The 20,625-nt window shown below is 41.4% G+C and overlaps 1 protein-coding gene across 2 annotated transcripts in view; it reads left to right on the plus strand.

Moving 5' to 3' along the window:
* Window positions 1-315: 315 nt before the first annotated feature.
* Window positions 316-20,625, plus strand: part of PTPRR (protein tyrosine phosphatase receptor type R) — a 182,217-nt gene continuing 161,907 nt past the window's right edge. Inside the window, exons 1-2 of one of the 2 annotated variants that reach the window (XM_056574125.1) lie at window positions 316-497; window positions 1,182-1,581. In XM_056574125.1, coding sequence (XP_056430100.1) covers window positions 1,503-1,581 — 79 coding nt within the window. In that variant the 5' untranslated portion in view covers window positions 316-497; window positions 1,182-1,502. Of the gene's footprint in view, window positions 498-920; window positions 1,036-1,181; window positions 1,582-20,625 lie in introns of those variants that run through there. The other variant, XM_056574126.1, reaches the window with a different exon arrangement.

Here is a 20,625-nt window from a genome sequence, read left to right on the forward strand (position 1 = left end):
TCATCCCCTACAGCTGACCTTTACATACCTCTTCCCACATCCTTTATACACATCTTCTCCTTACACCAGTGCTTCCCAACCAGGGTGCCTCCAGCTGTTGCAAAACTACAACTCCAAGCATGCCCGGAAAGCTAAAGGCTGTTCAGGCATGAGGGGAGTTGTAGCTTTGCAACAGCCGGAGGCACTCCATTCGGGAAATTCCGCCTTACACGGACATTCATGCCCTCTATTTTTACATTAGGCATCTCCAGCTTTGTATACACCAGCTCTGTTCTCTCACATTACATAGTGATGCTCCAGCCCAGGCTTCGCTCCTCCCTGCCTATTTCTATCAGGGCATTCTCTCCTAGCAGACGCTGCTCTGCACAGACATCATCTGGCCTGCCCTCTCCATATTAACTCCTTCCAGCCTGCACACATCACTCTCTATGCGACCACAGAAGGCAGCAGGCTGCATCACACAGCCTTCAACCTGCGGATAGCTTACTTATACACAGGTATCTACCCTCCATATACTGCCTACATCTTTTTCCTTCCTTTCTAGCCCCTCATGCTCATCTATGGCTCCACTCTGTCTCCCACAGGCTCTTCTTTGCTCTACTGCAGTTTTTTTCATACATACATCCTACCATTTATATCTCATATCTTTAGTTCTCTTACACTCATGCAACCTATTACAGATGCGTAGTCTGTTGATTTGATGCCCTTTTTTTCTCGATATTATTTTCTATAGTGTTTTTTCCCTTTCTGAGTTGCCATTTTATTGCTCACTTTGCTCCACTTCTGGTCCCTCATTTGTAATATACTGATCTATCCACATGGGACTTAGGCTCACTTGTATTCATGCAACATGATGTGCTTTATCGGCTTCATATGTGGTCACCCACCCATCAGGGTATGTACCCACTCATCAGAGGGTATGCTAAGGATGCTGCTGTGACGTATGTAGGCTTCATCCCATAGGGCCCCATACTGTGCCTTTCCACTTGAATGCCTGCCATCACCACAGCAATAACATTGATAACAATGAAGATGGTGAGGAGGAGAATGTTTATTATTATTGTGATGATGACTACAATGCTGATATTGTTTTGTTATTGCCATTTTAGTTATTGTCTTTGGCCTCTTAACATACGTCTCTGTTCATATATTTGACACACTTGTTTGTTTGTTTTTTGCAGACACCTTGATGAAGGTCCGTTCCTGATCGACATCTCGGAATTATCAATTTGGATTATTTTGTCTTTAGTTTCTACTAATAAGATTCCCTTTGAGGTTGTTTAAGCAGCAAATACTAACTGTTGACTGTTTTATACGTGCTGTGGATTCTCTTACTAATGTGTTTGGGCCTCTGGTTCCGCTTCCACAAAGCACAGTAATATAGTACAGAGTGTATTCTCAACTATTGAGTTATACTGCTGGCCAGTGACCAGTGCCAAGCAGGGACTCTACATCCCTATACCTACTGAACAACACCAAAATCTCTCCTGGAAAATGCTGCAATGAAGGTTGCGGTCAGTGTTACCATGCACAGGAGCTGCTATTTCCCTGTTATCTGCCTCTTACTCTTCACAGCTGCCGGTAAGGTGCACAGCTTCTTCCTACAGAGCCATGAAGTAGGGTAGTGATGGGAACAGCAGAGCCAAGAATCTTATAGCAGAGATATGATCACTTATTATAAGAGCCTGCTGTTCTGAAATAGTGTATGTGAGAGTCAATAAGAAGACAGTCAGCGTATGCATCAGATGTATCTTATGTGATCCTGTGTATTATCCCTCCGGGTGAACAGGATCCAGCTGTATGTACTATGGCCGAGAGCGAGGTTCAGCACTATGGACAGCTACTACAGCATTCCCATCCATGTGACCCATCTGCACCATGCAAACACAGTCACAGCAAATGCCTATAGCCTGTAGTAAACATACACTGAGCTCTTCTTACAGCCGCCATACCATCTCCTATGCTATCAGTGATACTGCATAAGCCATCACTATGTCACAGTTTATCATATATAAGATGATGATCTGCTTTGTAGGAGCAGCTGTGGTTATATGCACGTTTATATAGGTGATAAATAACAATAATACAGAGACATGTTTGTCCATAGTGTGAATTAGACTGATAGGATCCGGCTTTCCTAATCACTAACGTCTTTATACCTTGTAATATATTGGGGTCAGCAAGTGATTGTCCATCATTACACTCCATATCCTCCATCTACTTCAAGGACTTTACATGTTGTTGTATAAGTAGTAGTATGACTACGATAACAATGAATACAATAAGATGATCCAGCCTAAAAATGCATGTAATGTCAACAGTTCTAACTAATACATGTACATTCTCAATCACATCTTAGATCTTGATAATATTAGAAATTGGTTATTTATACTCTAGGATTGCATAACATTTGAATTGACACATAGTAAGCATGAACACAGCATACTACCCAGTATACTCATGGTCTCTTGTTAGAATTTCAGTATCACCATTTTTTCTGAACTGATTTTCTTATGCAATAATACATTATAAGGTTTATAAGTGTGGAGTAAACTGCTGGTTTTTTTAGGTTTTATTTTTTGCCTTTCGTAACAGAATTGCTATAGGTTCTTGGGGGGTGGGGGGAGGTAATTGTTTTTGGTTTTGTTACAGATTGAACATAAGCTAATGATAGACAACTGCCACACACTGAAATGTGTTAAATTATAACATTTGCAATAGGATTGCATTCATAATAAAGGTCAGTAGAAATGTCACAGGGCATTTACAGCCACACAAAATTTCCAATGACAATGTGTGTGTACACTTTATGTGGCTCTTTCTTTAGTTACTATACTTGATTCTCCACCAGAAGCAGAAAGCTATCTCATATGTCACCAAACCAAACTCCTTCACAATGAAGAGTCATCCTCTTTAGACAGCTGTTTTGGGGTTCTTGCCCTTTAGTAGAGAGTAGGGTTCTGGTTGGCTAGAGAGATGCCTGAGACACAGCTCAAGAAGGGGTACTCATTTTCATTCAAGAGACCCTGTTATTTATGGATACATATTTTCATAGAAAATGCTCCGTAGAAAAAAAATATATACATTACAGTAGCTCTCCTTTGGAGGACACTCTGGTCTGACTTGTATGAGATAGATTTCTTCCATCAGCAGGAGAGATCATTTGGATATTTCCCATTGAGCATTGTCTGAACATAACAATCCCTACACCTCTGGGTCTCTTCATGGAGAACCATTTACACTTAATCCCTTCTGAGCTTTTGTAGTGAACAAAACATATTGATTAATAAGATATTCATCAAGTAGGGAAAGATGTATGTGTTTGGATCTGTGGCTGTGGTTTGATACCACTGGTTATGGATGTTCACATCTAAACACGCAGAGGTAGAACATTGGGTGTACGCAGCTTGGCCATAAAATTTCTTGGTGGTGACCTTGGGCCAATGCTGGTTGAGTAGTTTGAAAGCCCATGAATTCCAGAAGTGCTAACCCTAGGGTGTCAGTACTTCCTGGGGGGGGGGGGGTGCCCACTGAGCGTTGGCACATTTTACATAATTCATATATTATACTTTAGAGTGCATTCACCTCTATTCTCCTGCCTCCTTTAGCTAGACATTATAAAGGACTTTTATCATTCTAGTCAGATGTCCAAACCACTAGGATGGCAGAGCCAATAGAAGTCATGAGGATGGGCTTTTCCTAAGCTTTGGCAACCATTGCAGAGACTTTTGGTTTGGAGTGTTTGTGGTAGCCCTCCTGTTGGAAAGAGCTTGCAATAGATTGTATACTTTTGGCACACAGCACTCTGCATGTAGACATAAATACAAATCCATTAGAATCTATATGAATCCTATCTTTGAATGCCCCCTTCAAGCTGTGGCTGTGTGAGCCCAGCCTGAGTTATTTGGAGTTCTATATGAGAAACTGACCTTCAATCACAATAGGGGAAAAATAAGAAATAAATAAGAGTAACATCTAAAAGAATACTTCTTCAATAAGAATATTTATCTTGTAAGACCAATGTAATACATAAATATAAATGTTAGAAATGTTACTGCTAAGAGTGTGGCATGGTGTACCTCATCCAACTAATAACATTATTTGTAACATGGGGGAGATTATTAGATTTTTTTCTCTCTTTATCTCTTCTGTATGTCTCCATTAAGTCTGGGCAAGCCTTCACTGTGGCTTTTAATAGAATTACTGAAGATATTTGGATCCATGATCAGTTTAGTATAGTATCTGCAGAGACTCTCATTCGTTGTGACAGTAAAAGGAAATCTGTTTTGAAGCTTACATAACCATTGACAGTGTTAAGCTTTTACTCCCTTTCCTTTTTTTTTTTTTTTGTATTTTTCAGTCAATCTGACATTGTAATCCGGTACAGAATGAAAGTGATCTGAGGGCAGGAAGTAATTGTCGCTCTGACATTTCTATTAACTGTACATTTGCATGTCTTGCAGTTTATCTTCATATATGAAATATAGACAATGTCAATGATTTATCTATAGAGCTTAATCAACACTATCTATCTATCTAACTATATATATATATATATATATATATATATATATATATATATATATATATAAAACTCTATTGGATTGACTCTTGGTTGCTATGGAAACATTCTAAATATATTATTGCATTTCCAAAAATTTGCTGCTCAACAAAGGTTATTCTTCCTTATGTTTCTGGCATTCATCATTATCTCTATATTTCTGTGTTGTTGATATAAAAAAAAAAAAAAAAAACATTTCTATAGAGCAATGAATCCTAATTTGTATTTTCCAGTCCAGGCTTAGTACATTGATATTTAATATGTAGTAATACATGTAATTCAATGGTATTCATGAATGGAAATAAATCTTTGTGTATATATTCTAACATCTTGATTTATTATGTTAAAACATATATTACAGAATAGAAATTAGATTACATGCTACATTATTGATTGTCAAAACCATAGCCATATATTTTGTTTATCACGGTTGCGGCATGCATTCTGAAAAGGGAAGTAACCTACATACAGCTGTAAAATCTGTATAACATATCTATGAATTTTAGCCACAAAGTTGACACAATTCCCTAGGTAAATGGAAGGCTATATATAGAATCCACCGAGCTATGGTATTCTGGGGAAGCCCGTAATAGCTCAGGATGACTCAGATGTCACAGCTCTTCTCGAGAACCGTCCATAGAGATCCATATATGTAGTGATCTGACACAAGTATGTTTTGTTGGCAGTTCTAGAATCACTGTGGGGATTTATAATTGTATAAGCAATGCATTATTCAGAGAAAGAATTCTACATTACAAGATGTTTTGAAATTTAAAGCTTACAGTCCAATTTATTAACGGAGCTACAAGATGTATTTAAATGGAACTGGGAAAAAATTGTAGTACACAAGATCAATACACTCCCTCAGTCCTTCATCTGACAAGCAAATGTAACTGTCCTCTCCTAAGGAAAAAGAGATTCGATTCGTAGTCACCCACTGGCTGTAGCGCTTGTTGCTGGGCAAACGTTTAAGCATATTCAGAGACCTAACAACACAGTATATTGATAATGTATTCACTTATTGGTCTTAAGAAATCCTGGTACCTTCTGTATACTAGAGAATATTCACGGGAGGGGGACGCGGGGTAGGATATACTAAAACTGACATTTTATATGCTGCCTTTATGTAAAATCCGACTCCTGCCAGCACCGCTGGATTTAATAAGAGGCACCTTAGAAATTTGCAGCAGTCTTAGAAATGTACAGGACCTTTGAGCTGGTGTAGATTTCCACTACAATTTACTTCAGTCACTGATGTAAATTATAGTAAATGTGGTAGCCCCACCCCTTTTGCTGTGGAGCTCCGACCACTTTTAAAAAGGGGTGGGCTTGGTGTAAAGCAAGCAAAAAGTTTAAAGTTTTGCACAAAAAAGTGGACCGCAAAAAAAAGCTACTTTTTAGTTTTTTTACACCAAGTAAAACATACATTATTCCCTTCCATTTTCTCAATAGCATGAAAACTATAATAAAACGACTATATTGCAGACAGTGGTGTACATGAAAGAGAGAAGGCTCTATAGATTACATTTGTCCTATTATGTTGCCAGGTTTTGTTACATGGGACAGAAACAAGGGTGTGGCTATAGGAGATGAAGAAGAAGTAGCAGTCGAACCGGGGCCCTGTTTCCTAAGGAGGCCCCAAAGCATATCTGCCCCATAAGAGACCAGTATTATAATTGGGAACCTTAAGAGGGATTATATTTTAGTAGATTGCTGCAAGCCCTACTAAAGCCATACATGTCATAAAGGCAGAACAAGTAGTTTCTATAAGGACCCCTTGCCCCATCCCCTTCTCTACAGGGGTCAAGAAAATGAATAGGATTCCCCTTTTCAAAAGGTATTTCTTTGCTAGCATACAAGAGGTGGGGAAGGCTAAGGGGAAAAGGGGAAAAGAAACACTAGCCTTTGGACCTTTCTGTCCAGAGGAGTACTTGTAGCTTTTGTACCCCGATTTCTCACAGCATCAAATGCGCTCTGTATGTGTGTGACCCTACGATAAATCAGTATTTTTCAACCAGATTCTTCTAGATGTTGCAAAACTACAACTCCCAGCAGTCAACGGCTGTCCAGGCATACTGGGAGTTGTAGGTATGCAACAGCAAAGACACAGTGGTTGGAAAACACTGCACTAAAAACAAAGGATACACAGTGTAAATAAATGCTAAACATACGGGAGACATATACATATTAAGGTATAAACTGCTGCCATATAAATCAGCCATTCTGTATATCCCTTAGTTTATTGCCATGTTACATTTACATTCATCCCTTTTACAGACTTTGAAAGCATCAGTCAAGCTAAGATAATTCATTAACATTTTTGACAAGTCTGGATTCATTAGTATGCGTAGATTTATATTTATCTGGTTGTTTGATAATATTAATATTAGGTTATTATGACAGTTTGCTTTGAGTGGGTTGTACCATATGCCTTGTATTGCGCTGTTTTATTTTATTTACTTGAATTGGTTCATGTTTTCTATTGATTCTTGTAGATATTTTGTGACTCATTCTCTGTCATAAGTGCTCTACCATTACTGCCCTCTATTATAACTTCCGTCCCAAATAATATTGTATAATCAGATATTTGTCATGCTAGTCCAGTCTTGTAGTGGATCATAAGGTACTTTGTGCCTTTTAGTATGTGGAAATGGCTGAAAGCATAGATTCATTTAAGAGTTTGTATGAGATTTAAGGATTTGGCATAACCCAGTGTGTGATTGCAGTTGATCCTGAAAATCCTCTGATCCACAAAGACAACAGAATTATTATGTATCAATTTGATGCAAAAAAAATCTATTTATTTTCCAATCCTATTCATTATCCTTTTTACATGAACTAATCTCTGTGTTTGGGCCCAAAACTGTACGTAATATTCCAAAAGAAGATTTCAGAGTTAAAGGGGTTATCCACCATAAGGTGATTTTAGTACGTACCTGCCAGACAGTAACGGACATGCTTAGGAAGGATCTGTGCTTGTCTTGGGGCTAAATGGCTATGTTGTAACATTACCATAACGTTGTGGCAAGCTTTTTGTAAACTGTTATTTCCTGTTTGAGTTTTCTTTTTTGCCTACAAATCCCATAATAACATTTTCCTCCCTCCCACACATCAGCCACCGCACCCATTGAAACATAAATGAGCTACATCCATTCTAAAGACCTGTGGTTTTCAATCAGGGTGCCTACAGCTGTTGCATTAGTTGCAGATTGATCTCTCTCCTACCAAGCGATCCCTCCACCCATTGAAGCAGACAGGCTCCCTGTCATCAGCTGACTAGTGAAACAGGTCTCGGCCGCATTGCAACCTGGGAAAAATCTGAGACAACAGTCATTTTGTATGCTGTTAAAAATAAATATTGGGGTGAAAATCACATAAGAATTGTGAGAAAACCATCACACACAGGTACAGACACTATATTATGAACTACATTAACTTTACAGCCCCTGTAGCATAGTCAAATAAAAAACATTCCTGGAATACCCCTTTAAATCCAGGGCTCAAGCCCTGCAAAAAAGTGTGGGAACTAAGTTCCTGCACTTTTTCCACAGCAGGAACTCTGTTCCCATTAACAGGAGTCCTATAGGCCCTTATGTGGAAGAGTTCCCACGCTTTTTTTTTTCAGGACTTCACCCCTGGTTAAAAAATTATATAGAAATCACAAGTATCTAGATATTAGGGCCTGACTGTGGTTTTGACCTTTGGATATCTATATTTTCATTCTTGCCTCAGATCTATTAACATGAGAATGTTGTTGACAGGTCTTATCAGACTGGCTTCAACGCATTGAGGAGGACAGAATGGGTTATAATTGTGTGTAGGATGTCCAAGACAGAAAATACTTCATAGGAACCTGTACATACACTGCTCAAAAGGGAACACTTAAACAACACAATGTGACTCCAAGTCAATCACACTTCTGTGAATCACACTGTCCACTCAGGAAGCAACACTGATTGACAATCAATTTCACATGGTGTTGTGCAAATGAAACAGACAACAGGTGGACATTTTAGGCAATTAGCAAGACACTCCAAATAAAGGAGTGGTTCTGCAGGTGGTGACCACAGACCATTTCTCAGTTCCTATGCTTCCTGGCTGATGTTTTCGTCACTTTTAAATGCTGGCGGTGCTTTTACTCTAGTGGTAGCATGAGATGGAGTCTACAACCCACAGCTCAGGTAGTGCAGCTCATCCAGTATGGCACATCAATGCGAGTTGTGGCAAGAAGGTTTGCTGTCTCTGTCAGCGTAGTGTCCAGAGCATGAAGGTGCTACCAGGAGACAGGCCAGTACATCAGGAGATGTGGAGGAGGCCGTAGGAGAGCAACAACCCAGCAGCAGGACTGCTACCTCCACCTTTGTGCAAGGAGAAGAAGGGGGAGAACTGCCATAGCCCTGCAAAATGACCTCCAGCATGCCACAAATGTGCATGTGTCCACTCAAACGGTCAGAAACAGACTCCATGAGGGTGGTATGAGGGCCCGACGTCCACAGGTGGGGATTGTGCTTACAGCCCAACACCATGCAGGACATTTGGCATTTGCCAGAGAACCCCAAGATTGGCAAATTTACCACTGGCACCCAGATGAAAGCAGGTTCACACTGAGCACATGTGACAGACATGCTAGAGTTTGGAGATGCCGTGGAGAATGTTCTTCTGCCTGCAACATCCTCAAGCATGACTGGTTTGGCGGTTGGTCAGTAATCGTGTGGGGTAGCATTTCTTTGGGGGCCACACAGCCCTCCATGTGCTTGTCAGAGGTAGCCTGACTGCCATTAGGTACCGAGATGAGATCCTTAGACCCCTTTTGAGACCATATGTTGGTGCGGTTGGCCCTGGGTTCCTCCTAATGCAAGACAATGTTACACCTCATGCGGCAGGAGTGTGGCAGCAGTTCCTGCAAGAGGAAGGCATTGATGCAATGGACTGGCCCTCCCGTTCCCCAGACCTTAATCTGATTGAGCACATCTGGGACATCATGTCTCGCTCCATCCACCAACGCCACGTTCACCACAGACTGTCCAGAAGTTGGCGGATGCTTTAGTCCAGGTCTGGGAGGACATCCCTCAGGAGACCATCTGCCACCTCATCAGGAGCATGCCCAGGCATTGTAGGGAGGCCATACGGGCACATGTAGGCCACACACACTACTGAGCCTCATTTTGACTTGTTTTGGGTTGATAAATTTGATTTCCATTGATATTTTTTGTGTGATTTTGTTGTCAGCACATTCAGTAAAGATGAAAGTATTTCATATGATTAGTTCATTCATTCAGATCTAGGATGTGTTAACTTAGTGTTCCCTTTATTTTTTTGAGCAGTGTAGTAACTGAATACACCCCTCAATTTTTGTAAACATATTAATATATATCTTTTCATGTGACAACACTGAAGAAATGACACTCTGATACAATGAAAAGTAGTGAGTTCACAGCTTGTGTAACAGTGTTTATTGTTACCGTATGTCCCCTCAAAATAACTCAACACACAGACATTAACCTCTTAAGGACTCAAGGTTTTTCTGTTTTTGCACTTTAGTTTTTTCCTCCTTAGCTTTAAAAATCATAATTCTTTCAATTATCCACCTATGATGGCTTATTTTTTGCGCCATCAATTCTACTTTGTAATGACATCAGTCATTTTACCCAAAAATCTATGGTGAAACGGAGAAAAAAATCATTGTGCTTCCATTTCTATGCAGTAAATTTTTCAGTAAAAGTAACACATTTTCTTTATTCTGTAGGTCCATACGATTAAAATGATACCCTACTTATATAGGTTAGATTTTGTCGTACTTCTGGAAAAAATCATAACTACATGCAGGAAAATTTAAAGGTTTAAAATTGTCATCTTCTGACCCCTATAACTTTTTTATTTTTCCCCATATGGGGCGTTATGAGGGCTAATTTTTTGCACTGTGATCTGAAGTTTTTAGCTGTACCAATTTTGCATTGATCTGACTTTTTGATCACTTTTTATTCATTTTTTCATGATATAAAAAGTGACCAAAAATACGTTATTTTGGACTTTGAATTTTTTTTGCGTGTACGCCATTGACTGTGTGGTTTGGTTAATGATATATTTTTATAATTCGGACATTTCCACAAGCAACGATACCACATATGTTTATTTTTTTTTACATTTTTATTTATATTTTTATTTATTTTTAAAATGGGAAAAGGGAGGTGATTCAAACTTTTATTAGGGTAGGGCTTAAATGATCTTTATTTAATTTTTTTATTTTTTTAACTTTTTTTGCAGTGTTATAGCTCCCATAGGGGGCTATGACACTACACACATTGATATTTTACATTGATCAGTGTTATCCCATAGGAAACCATTGATCAATGATTCTGCCACTTGACTGCTCATGCCTGGATCTCAGGCACGGTGCAGTCATTCAGCGATCAGACACACAGGAGGAAGGTAGGGACCCTCCTTGCATGCTCCAGCTGTTTGGGATGCCGCGGGTCCCGGACAGCCGACTGAGCTACCCAGGGTTAGTTTACTTTCACTTTAGACACAGCAATCAACTTTGAACCAATCAGGGCCACGCGCAATTAGCCACGGGTGCCGGCTGGGCTCGACCCGCTATAACACAGGGCCACATCGTGGCCCCGCATTATAGAAAGGGAGTGGACTCAGGGGGTACAGGTATGCCCTGAGTCCATAAGAGGTTAATGTCTAAACCTGGCAACAAAAGTAAGTACACCCCTAAGTGGAAATGTTCAAATTGGGTCCAAAGTGTCAATATTTTGTGTGGCCACCACTATTTTCCAGCACTGCCTTAAGCCTCTTGGTCATGAAGGTCACCAGAGCTTCACAGGTTGCCACTCAAGTCCTCTTCCGCTTCTCCATGACAACAGCATAGAGCCAGTGGATGTTAGAGAACGCTTGAGGATGCTACGCAGATGCTTCATAGGGTTTAGGTTTAGAGATATGCTTGACCAGTCCATCACATTTACAATCAGCTTTTTAGCAAGGCAGTGGTCATATTAGAGGCCCAGACCATGACACTCCCACCTCCCGCTGTAGGCAAGACACACTTGTCTTTGTACTCCTCACCTGGTTGCTGCCACACGCTTGACACCATCTGAACAAAAAAAGTTTGTCTTGGTCTCAGGACATGGTTTCAGTAATCCATCCATAGTCTGTTTGTCTTAAGCAAACTCTTTGTGGGCTTTCTTGTGCTTCATCTTTAGAAGAAGCTTCTTTCTGGTATTACAGCCATGCAAACCAATTTTATGCGGTGTGCAATGTATGGTCTGAGCACTGACAGGCTGGCCTTACCACCCATTCATCCTTTGCAGCAATCCTGGCGGCACCTATTTGTCTATTTTTCAAAGACAACATCTGGATATGATGCAGAGCATATGCACTCAACTTCTTTGGTCCACCTGTTCTGAGTGGAACATGTCTTGTGAAACTGCAGTATGGTCTTGCCCACCATGCTTCAGCTAATTTTCAGGGTCTTGTAAATCTTCTGATAGCTTTGTTCTTCTTTATGTAGAGCCACATAAAAAAATTTCAGATTCTCAGAGAGTTATTTGCCTCGAGGTGCCATGTTAAATTTCTAGTGACTACTACGTCCACTTTAGCTAAGCTTTACCACAAATATCCACAAAAAATAGCTAAATATATCTTCATTAAATAACACAATTACAAAAGAGTCCAAAATATTAAAAAACAGCAAACCATTCAGGTTAAAGGGTCTCCAATATCGGAGTACTCCAATGGGTCAATCCCCAAATTTGGGGATTGACCCATTGGAGTACTCCGATATTGGAGACCCTTTAACTTCCAGTGACCAGTATAGAGAGTGTGAGAGCAATAACATCACATTTAAGACACTACTCTTGTGAGATCTTGTAACATTACTGCAGTAGGTGTTCTAGCTGATCGATCCAACACTTTGTGTAAAACATAAAACTTTATTTCCAACCATACTTATTTCATGAGACAACATTGTGTAAGCATCTCCTCATGGCATGCCATGTTTTGGTGTATGCACACCCTTAATCATACACACTTGTTTTTATGATTAAGGTTGCAATGTGCCCAAACATATCAGGCCATGAGGAGCCACTAACCGCTTCTTTGTAGACTTCTACAGTGCCTGGAGTTCAGCCCAGATCTATGTACATGGAGATCTTTTTTAGACCTTTCATGTTATAGTAGATATTTTGAGTGCTATTTACAGTAATAATGCAAGGTATATATAGTCATTTATATCAAACATTTCCCCGTTTTGAAATAAAATCTTATTCTAAGCTGCAGAGTTAAATGCCATGAAAGGACAATTTCCTGAAGTGACTCCAACTGTTCAGTTAGCTTGTCTGTCATCTATATTTAGGTTTCAATGCACTGTAGGGTGATAATGTGCCTGAAGGACAATGCATCTTTTTTTCTCAGTTATGAATGTTCGGTTTAGAGTTTCTGACTCATAATATTTGTATCCTCACAAAACCTGCACTTAATAACATTTGATTAGTAAAATTATATCATATGTTTCATTTATACTGTAAAAAGAGCTGTGTTCTTAAAGAGACCGGGATGTGATCAGTCTTTTATTTCAAAGTAGTTTACTATTACTCAGATAATGCATTTATTTTTTTAGGCTGTGCCAAGTTTGGGAATTGTTTCTTTACTAAGGCAGATGACTCTGCAAGAAGCACTATATGACCAATATTTAAAATGCACTCCTAAGTGGTTTGCAGTGAATAGACTTAGTTTTGCAGAACATACAAATTATTTAGACTGATCAGCCATATCATCAAAGGGGTAATCTAGTCCTTTAAAACTTATACCCTATCTTCAGAAAAGGGCCTGGCTCTCCCTGTGCAGTTGGGTTGGCATGCACTCCATACACTGTCTATGGTAGCACTGGAGAGACATGAGTATAGTGTTAATGTTTCTCTGGCACTTCCATAGACAGTCCATGAAGTCCACTGCGTCCTCATCACTTTATGCGTAGAGAGAGATGAGGCCTCAGTCTGGAAATCCGGGCAGGGGGCTCATCGGTAGGATCCCTGCAATCAGACACCTATCCCCTATCTTGCACAGATTTGCATATTCAGATGTGCAGCCGAAACATGTTCAAAATGTTATGTGTGTGTGATTGGTTTCACCAGGTTCTGCATATATGGGGTGAATGGCCTTGGGCAGCATAAAATGTAAATACTACCCTGCTCACAGGTGTTCAATTGAGATGTTAGAAAATTTGAGGTCAAGTTAACATTTTGTACTCCTGTTGTTCCTCAAACCATTCCTGAACAACTTTTACAGTGTTGTGGTGGCATTATCTTGCTGAAAGAGAATACTGTTGTTTACTTTGGTATCCGATGCAAAAGAAAATATGATCCATAAGACCAGGCCATCTGCATTGCTCCATAGTCCAGTTCTGATGCTTGTGTGACCATTGCCGTAACATTTGGCCATGGACAAGAATCATCATGGGCACTCTCATTAGTCTGCAGCTATAGAGCCCAATATACAGCAAGCTGCAATGCCCAATGTATTTTGACACCTTTCTATTTCAGCCGGCATTAACTTTTTCTGCAGTTTGTGCTACAGTAGGTCCTCTGTGGGATCAGACTAGGCAGACTAGTCTTCACCCCACAACCCTATCAGTTAGCATTGGATGCCCATAATCTTTCTGCTGGTTTACTGTTGTTCTTCCTTGGAACACCTCACAAGACCTGCAGTTTTGAGAATGGTCTTACCCAAATATCTAGCTATCACAATTTAACCCTTCCAGTCAGCAAGATGAAAAAGTTACTCAGCAGCAGATAAATGCTTTTTTCTCTGGATATATAGGTCCTAGACACATAAATATTATATGCACATGATCAGGATTAGGTACTGAGTAACATATCACTTTTTTTTTGCACTATGACAGGTATGCTTTAAGAACTGATGAACTTGTTCACTTGCTGCTGAACCCTTTTATGATACATGCCATACATGTATGGCATGTGTGCACTCGGGGACCATGAAGTTTAGTTTGCTTCGTAGATGGCAGGTAACAGTTGCTTTTAGTAGCCAACACTCACCGTTTATGAGCAACATTGGCGATTATGCTGATGCCAGTCATTTAACTCTTCAATAGCGACCACAGGTTTTAATGACATGCACTGCAGGTGTGAGAAGTTTGATCGGGGGTACTGAACAGCTAATATGGCAGGCTGAGGCCTTCTGAAGGCCTCTGTGCGTGCAATACTGGCTCTGCTAATACAGTCTGCCTAAGGATAGACTGTACTAGCAGAGCACCTATCTAATTAAATGATTTCTTATAAAAGTCTTCTATGTGTAAAAAAATAAAACAAATACAATTTTTTTTATATAAAAAAGCTTCTCCCTTAATAAAAAAAACAGCAAATTACCCCCTTTACCCTATGTTTCACATAAAAAAAATGCAAACCAAAACATACAAAACATATTTGCAATTGCCTCATGAGGAAATGTCCAAACTATTAAAATATACGGTAATCTTTATGATGCTACACTGTGAACAGTGTAAACAAAAAAACAAAATTAAATGCCAGAACTCTTCATCATATCATTTATCTGAAAGGTTATAGAGGTCAGAATAGGGAATTTTAAAGCATATTTATTTTTCAGTTTGTTTTTTTAAAAGAAGTAAAATAAAGCAAAAGCTATATAAATTGAGTATCAATATATTTGTACTGACCTACCGAACAAAAATTACTTAAAGTTCACTTCATAAAAAGTTGTAAAATTGCATTTTTTTTTTTCATCCTACAAATATATATTCTTTTCAGTTTCACCATTGATTTTATGACAAGATTAAAAGTGTTATTACAATGTACAACTAGTCCTGAAAAAAAAAGGCTTTTAAATGGCTCTGTAGATGAAAAATTTTAAAAGGCGAGGAGAAAAAAATTTAAATTTACCAAGGAAAATTATCTGTGTCCTTGGGACTATTGGCAGGTGCCATTGCTATAAGACATTGAATGGTATTCACTTCAGCCTGTCTGTTTATAGCTGATCAATGTGTACGATTATTAAAATATCAGTCTTCAAATATCCTTCTTTTTAATTCATAGACACATTTCAGACAAAACATTCATCTGTTTTCTAATTGTACTTTATAGTAACTACTAAGTACATGGTTATGTTACAGTATAACAGTTTATTAAAGCAATTTGTTATACTTATTCCTGTTAGCTCCTCAGCGATCATTCATAAATTCTGGATGATTTGCTAATAATAGACTTTAATTATGGATAGTTTATTATATTAATAAAAAACAGAACACACAAGCTATAAGATGCATTATTTATAAATATATTACAAATATAAATCAGATACTGAAGTTATAGAACACAGTATGCCATGTGCCTTATGCCATTGATTTTATATTACTAATCTTACAATTTACCTGTAAATGTTAATGTATTATCCCGGTAGAGGGGCTCATATACACTACAAAACAATGTGCAGGAAGCCTGTGAAGCAGCACACACCGTAGGTCCCCTACTAATATATGAGTCAAAACACTGTGTGAAGCTCTATGGAGCATCTGTAGGAATGATTTACAGATATATTGGGGAAAATTCATTATTGTAGATGTAGGTGAGGCTAAGTTTCCACTTGTTTTTTTGTTTTGTTTTGTTTGTTTTTTGGAAAAAATGCCAAGAAAAACACCAATGACGTTTTTTCTGCCAAAAAACTCTGTGGCCAGATGTTAGCTGTAAATCAATGAGAAATGGCAAAATTCTTTTTCTACTTTGTTTTTCAGATTGGTGTTTTTTCACTCTTTTTTTGGTGTTTTTCAGCTCCTTGGCAGCATGTTGAGCCTATGGTGCTTTTTTTTCCGTGGCATTTTTTTGCATAGAAGTCTATGGGAGTAAAATAACACCAAGAAAAATGACATGTGGGTTTTAACTTTGGAATTTCTGCAGGCGGTTTTTAATCCTTTTTGGACTTTAGCTATCTAAAAAAGGGACGGAGATACCTTTTTAAATAAAATTTGGTAGGGTACCATTAAAAAACATATTTAAAAAGATACAGTAGTGATGGAAAAAATTGTATGTAACGAAATGTATCTTTATCATAACAAAATTGTAATTCATTTTTAAACAGGGATCAATTTATGTGGGCCGGCAAGGCACTAAAAATGTGTCCGACAATAATAAAAATGTAGTGTGTGTGTTTTTTTTTCACTTTTTTTTAATTTTTTAGGTAGTACTACTATTCCCATCATGGAACAGTGTGTTCCATGCTGGGAGTAGTAGTACTACTGTTACGCCGAGCGCTCCGGGTCCCCGCTCCTCCCCGGAGCGCTCGCTACACTCCTCTCACTGCAGCGCTCCGGTCGGTTCCACGGACCCGGGGCGCTGCGATACCGCCTCTGGCCGGGATGCGATTCGCGATGCGGGTAGCGCCCGCTCGCGATGCGCACCCCGGCTCCCGTACCTGACTCGCTCTCCGTCAGTTCTGTCCCGGCGCGCGCGGCCCCGCTCCCTAGGGCGCGCGCGCGCCGGGTCTTTGCGATTTAAAGGGCCACTGCGCCGCTGATTGGCGCAGTGGTTCCAATTAGTGTTTACACCTGTGCACTTCCCTATATCACCTCACTTCCCCTTCACTCCCTCGCCGGATCTTGTTGCCTTAGTGCCAGTGAAAGCGTTTCCTTGTGTGTTCCTAGCCTGTGTTCCAGACCTTCTGCCGTTGCCCCTGACTACGATCCTTGCTGCCTGCCCCGACCTTCTGCTACGTCCGACCTTGCTTCTGTCTACTCCCTTGTACCGCGCCTATCTTCAGCAGCCAGAGAGGTTGAGCCGTTGCTAGGGGATACGACCTGGTCACTACCGCCGCAGCAAGACCATCCCGCTTTGCGGCGGGCTCTGGTGAAAACCAGTAGTGACTTAGAACCGATCCTCTAGCACGGTCCACGCCAATCCCTCTCTGGCACAGAGGATCCACTACCTGCCAGCCGGCATCGTGACAGTAGATCCGGCCATGGATCCCGCTGAAGTTCCTCTGCCAGTTGTCGCTGACCTCACCACGGTGGTCGCCCAGCAGTCACAACAGATTGCGCAACAAGGCCAACAGCTGTCTCAACTGACTGTTATGCTACAACAGTTACTACCACAGCTCCAGCAACCATCTCCTCCGCCAGCTCCTGTACCTCCCCCGCAGCGAGTGGCCGCTTCTGGACTACGACTATCCTTGCCGGATAAATTTGATGGGGACTCTAAGTTTTGCCGTGGCTTCCTTTCCCAATGTTCATTACACTTGGAGATGATGTCGGACCAGTTCCCCACTGAAAGGTCTAAGGTGGCTTTCGTAGTCAGCCTGCTGTCTGGAAAAGCCCTGGCTTGGGCCACACCGCTCTGGGACCGCAATGACCCCGTCACTGCCTCTGTACACTCCTTCTTCTCGGAAATTCGAAGTGTCTTTGAGGAACCTGCCCGAGCCTCTTCTGCTGAGACTGCCCTGTTGAACCTGGTCCAGGGTAATTCTTCCGTTGGCGAGTATGCCGTACAATTCCGTACTCTTGCTTCTGAATTATCCTGGAACAATGAGGCCCTCTGCGCGACCTTTAAAAAAGGCCTATCCAGCAACATTAAAGATGTTCTGGCCGCACGAGAAATGCCTGCTAATCTTCATGAACTTATTCACCTAGCCACTCGCATTGACATGCGTTTTTCCGAAAGGCGTCAGGAGCTCCGCCAAGATATGGACTCTGTTCGCACGAGGCGTTTCTTCTCCTCGGCTCCTCTCTCCTCTGGTTCCCTGCAATCTGTTCCTGTGCCTCCCGCCGTGGAGGCTATGCAGGTCGACCGGTCTCGCCTGACATCTCAAGAGAGGACACGACGCCGCATGGAGAACCTTTGCCTGTACTGTGCTAGTACCGAACACTTCCTGAGGGATTGTCCTATCCGCCCTCCCCGCCTGGAAAGACGTACCCTGACTCCGCACAAAGGTGAGACAATCCTTGATGTCCACTCTGCTTCTCCACGTCTTACTGTGCCTGTGCAGATGTCTGCCTCTGCCTTCTCCTTCTCTTCTGTGGCCTTCTTGGACTCTGGATCTGCAGGAAATTTTATTTTGGCCTCTCTCGTCAACAGGTTCAACATCCCAGTGACCAGTCTCACCAGACCCCTTTACATCAATTGTATAAACAATGAAAGATTGGACTGTTCCATACGTTTCCGCACGGAGCCCCTTCTAATGAGCATCGGATCTCATCACGAGAGGATTGAACTTTTGGTCCTCCCCAATTGCACCTCGGAAATTCTCCTTGGACTTCCCTGGCTTCAACTTCATTCCCCAACCCTGGATTGGTCCACTGGGGAGATCAAGAGTTGGGGGCCCTCTTGTTCCAAGGACTGTCTAAAACCGGTTCCCAGTAACCCTTGCCGTAACTCTCTGCTTCCTCCAGTAACCGGTCTCCCTAAGGCCTATATGGACTTCGCGGATGTTTTCTGCAAAAAACAAGCGGAGACTCTACCTCCTCACAGGCCTTATGATTGTCCTATCGACCTCCTCCCGGGCACTACTCCACCCCGGGGCAGAATTTATCCTCTCTCTGCCCCAGAGACTCTTGCCATGTCTGAATACGTCCAGGAGAATCTAAAAAAGGGCTTTATCCGTAAATCCTCCTCTCCTGCCGGAGCCGGATTTTTCTTTGTGTCCAAAAAAGATGGCTCTCTACGTCCTTGCATTGACTACCGCGGACTTAATAAAATCACGGTTAAGAACCGCTACCCCTTACCCCTCATCTCTGAACTCTTTGATCGCCTCCAAGGTGCCCACATCTTTACTAAATTGGACTTAAGAGGCGCCTATAACCTCATCCGCATCAGAGAGGGGGATGAGTGGAAAACAGCATTTAACACCAGAGATGGACACTTTGAGTATCTGGTCATGCCCTTTGGCCTGTGCAACGCCCCTGCTGTCTTCCAAGACTTTGTTAATGAAATTTTTCGTGATCTGCTATACTCCTGTGTTGTTGTATATCTTGATGATATCCTAATTTTTTCGGCCAATCTAGAAGAACACCGCCAGCATGTCCGTATGGTTCTTCAGAGACTTCGTGACAATCAACTCTATGCTAAAATTGAGAAATGTCTGTTTGAATGCCAATCTCTTCCTTTTCTAGGATACTTGGTCTCTGGCCAGGGACTACAAATGGATCCAGATAAACTCTCTGCCGTCTTAGATTGGCCACGCCCCTCCGGACTCCGTGCCATCCAACGTTTTTTGGGGTTCGCCAATTATTACAGGCAATTTATTCCACATTTTTCTACCATTGTGGCTCCTATTGTGGCTTTAACAAAAAAAAATGCCGATCCCAAGTCTTGGCCTCCTCAAGCGGAAGACGCCTTTAAACGACTCAAGTCTGCCTTCTCTTCGGCTCCCGTGCTCTCCAGACCTGACCCATCTAAACCCTTCCTATTGGAGGTTGATGCCTCCTCAGTGGGAGCTGGAGCTGTCCTTCTACAAAAAAACTCTTCCGGGCATGCTGTTACTTGTGGGTTTTTTTCTAGGACCTTCTCTCCGGCGGAGAGGAACTACTCCATCGGGGATCGAGAGCTTCTAGCCATTAAATTAGCACTTGAGGAATGGAGGCATCTGCTGGAGGGATCAAGATTTCCAGTTATTATTTACACCGATCACAAGAACCTCTCATACCTCGAGTCTGCCCAACGGCTGAATCCTCGTCAGGCCAGGTGGTCTCTGTTCTTTGCCCGATTTAATTTTGAAATTCACTTTCGGCCTGCTGATAAGAACATTAGGGCCGATGCTCTCTCTCGTTCCTCAGATGCTTCTGAAATTGAACTCTCTCCTCAACACATCATTCCTCCTGACTGCCTGATTTCCACTTCTCCAGCCTCCATCAGGCAAACTCCTCCAGGAAAGACCTTTGTTTCTCCACGCCAACGCCTCGGAATCCTCAAATGGGGTCACTCCTCCCATCTCGCAGGTCATGCGGGCATCAAGAAATCTGTGCAACTCATCTCTCGCTTCTATTGGTGGCCGACTCTAGAGACTGATGTGGTGGACTTTGTGCGAGCCTGCACTATCTGTGCCCG

The sequence above is a fragment of the Hyla sarda genome, chromosome 4 (genome assembly GCF_029499605.1).
Source record: "Hyla sarda isolate aHylSar1 chromosome 4, aHylSar1.hap1, whole genome shotgun sequence".
Classification (NCBI taxonomy): domain Eukaryota; kingdom Metazoa; phylum Chordata; class Amphibia; order Anura; family Hylidae; genus Hyla; species Hyla sarda.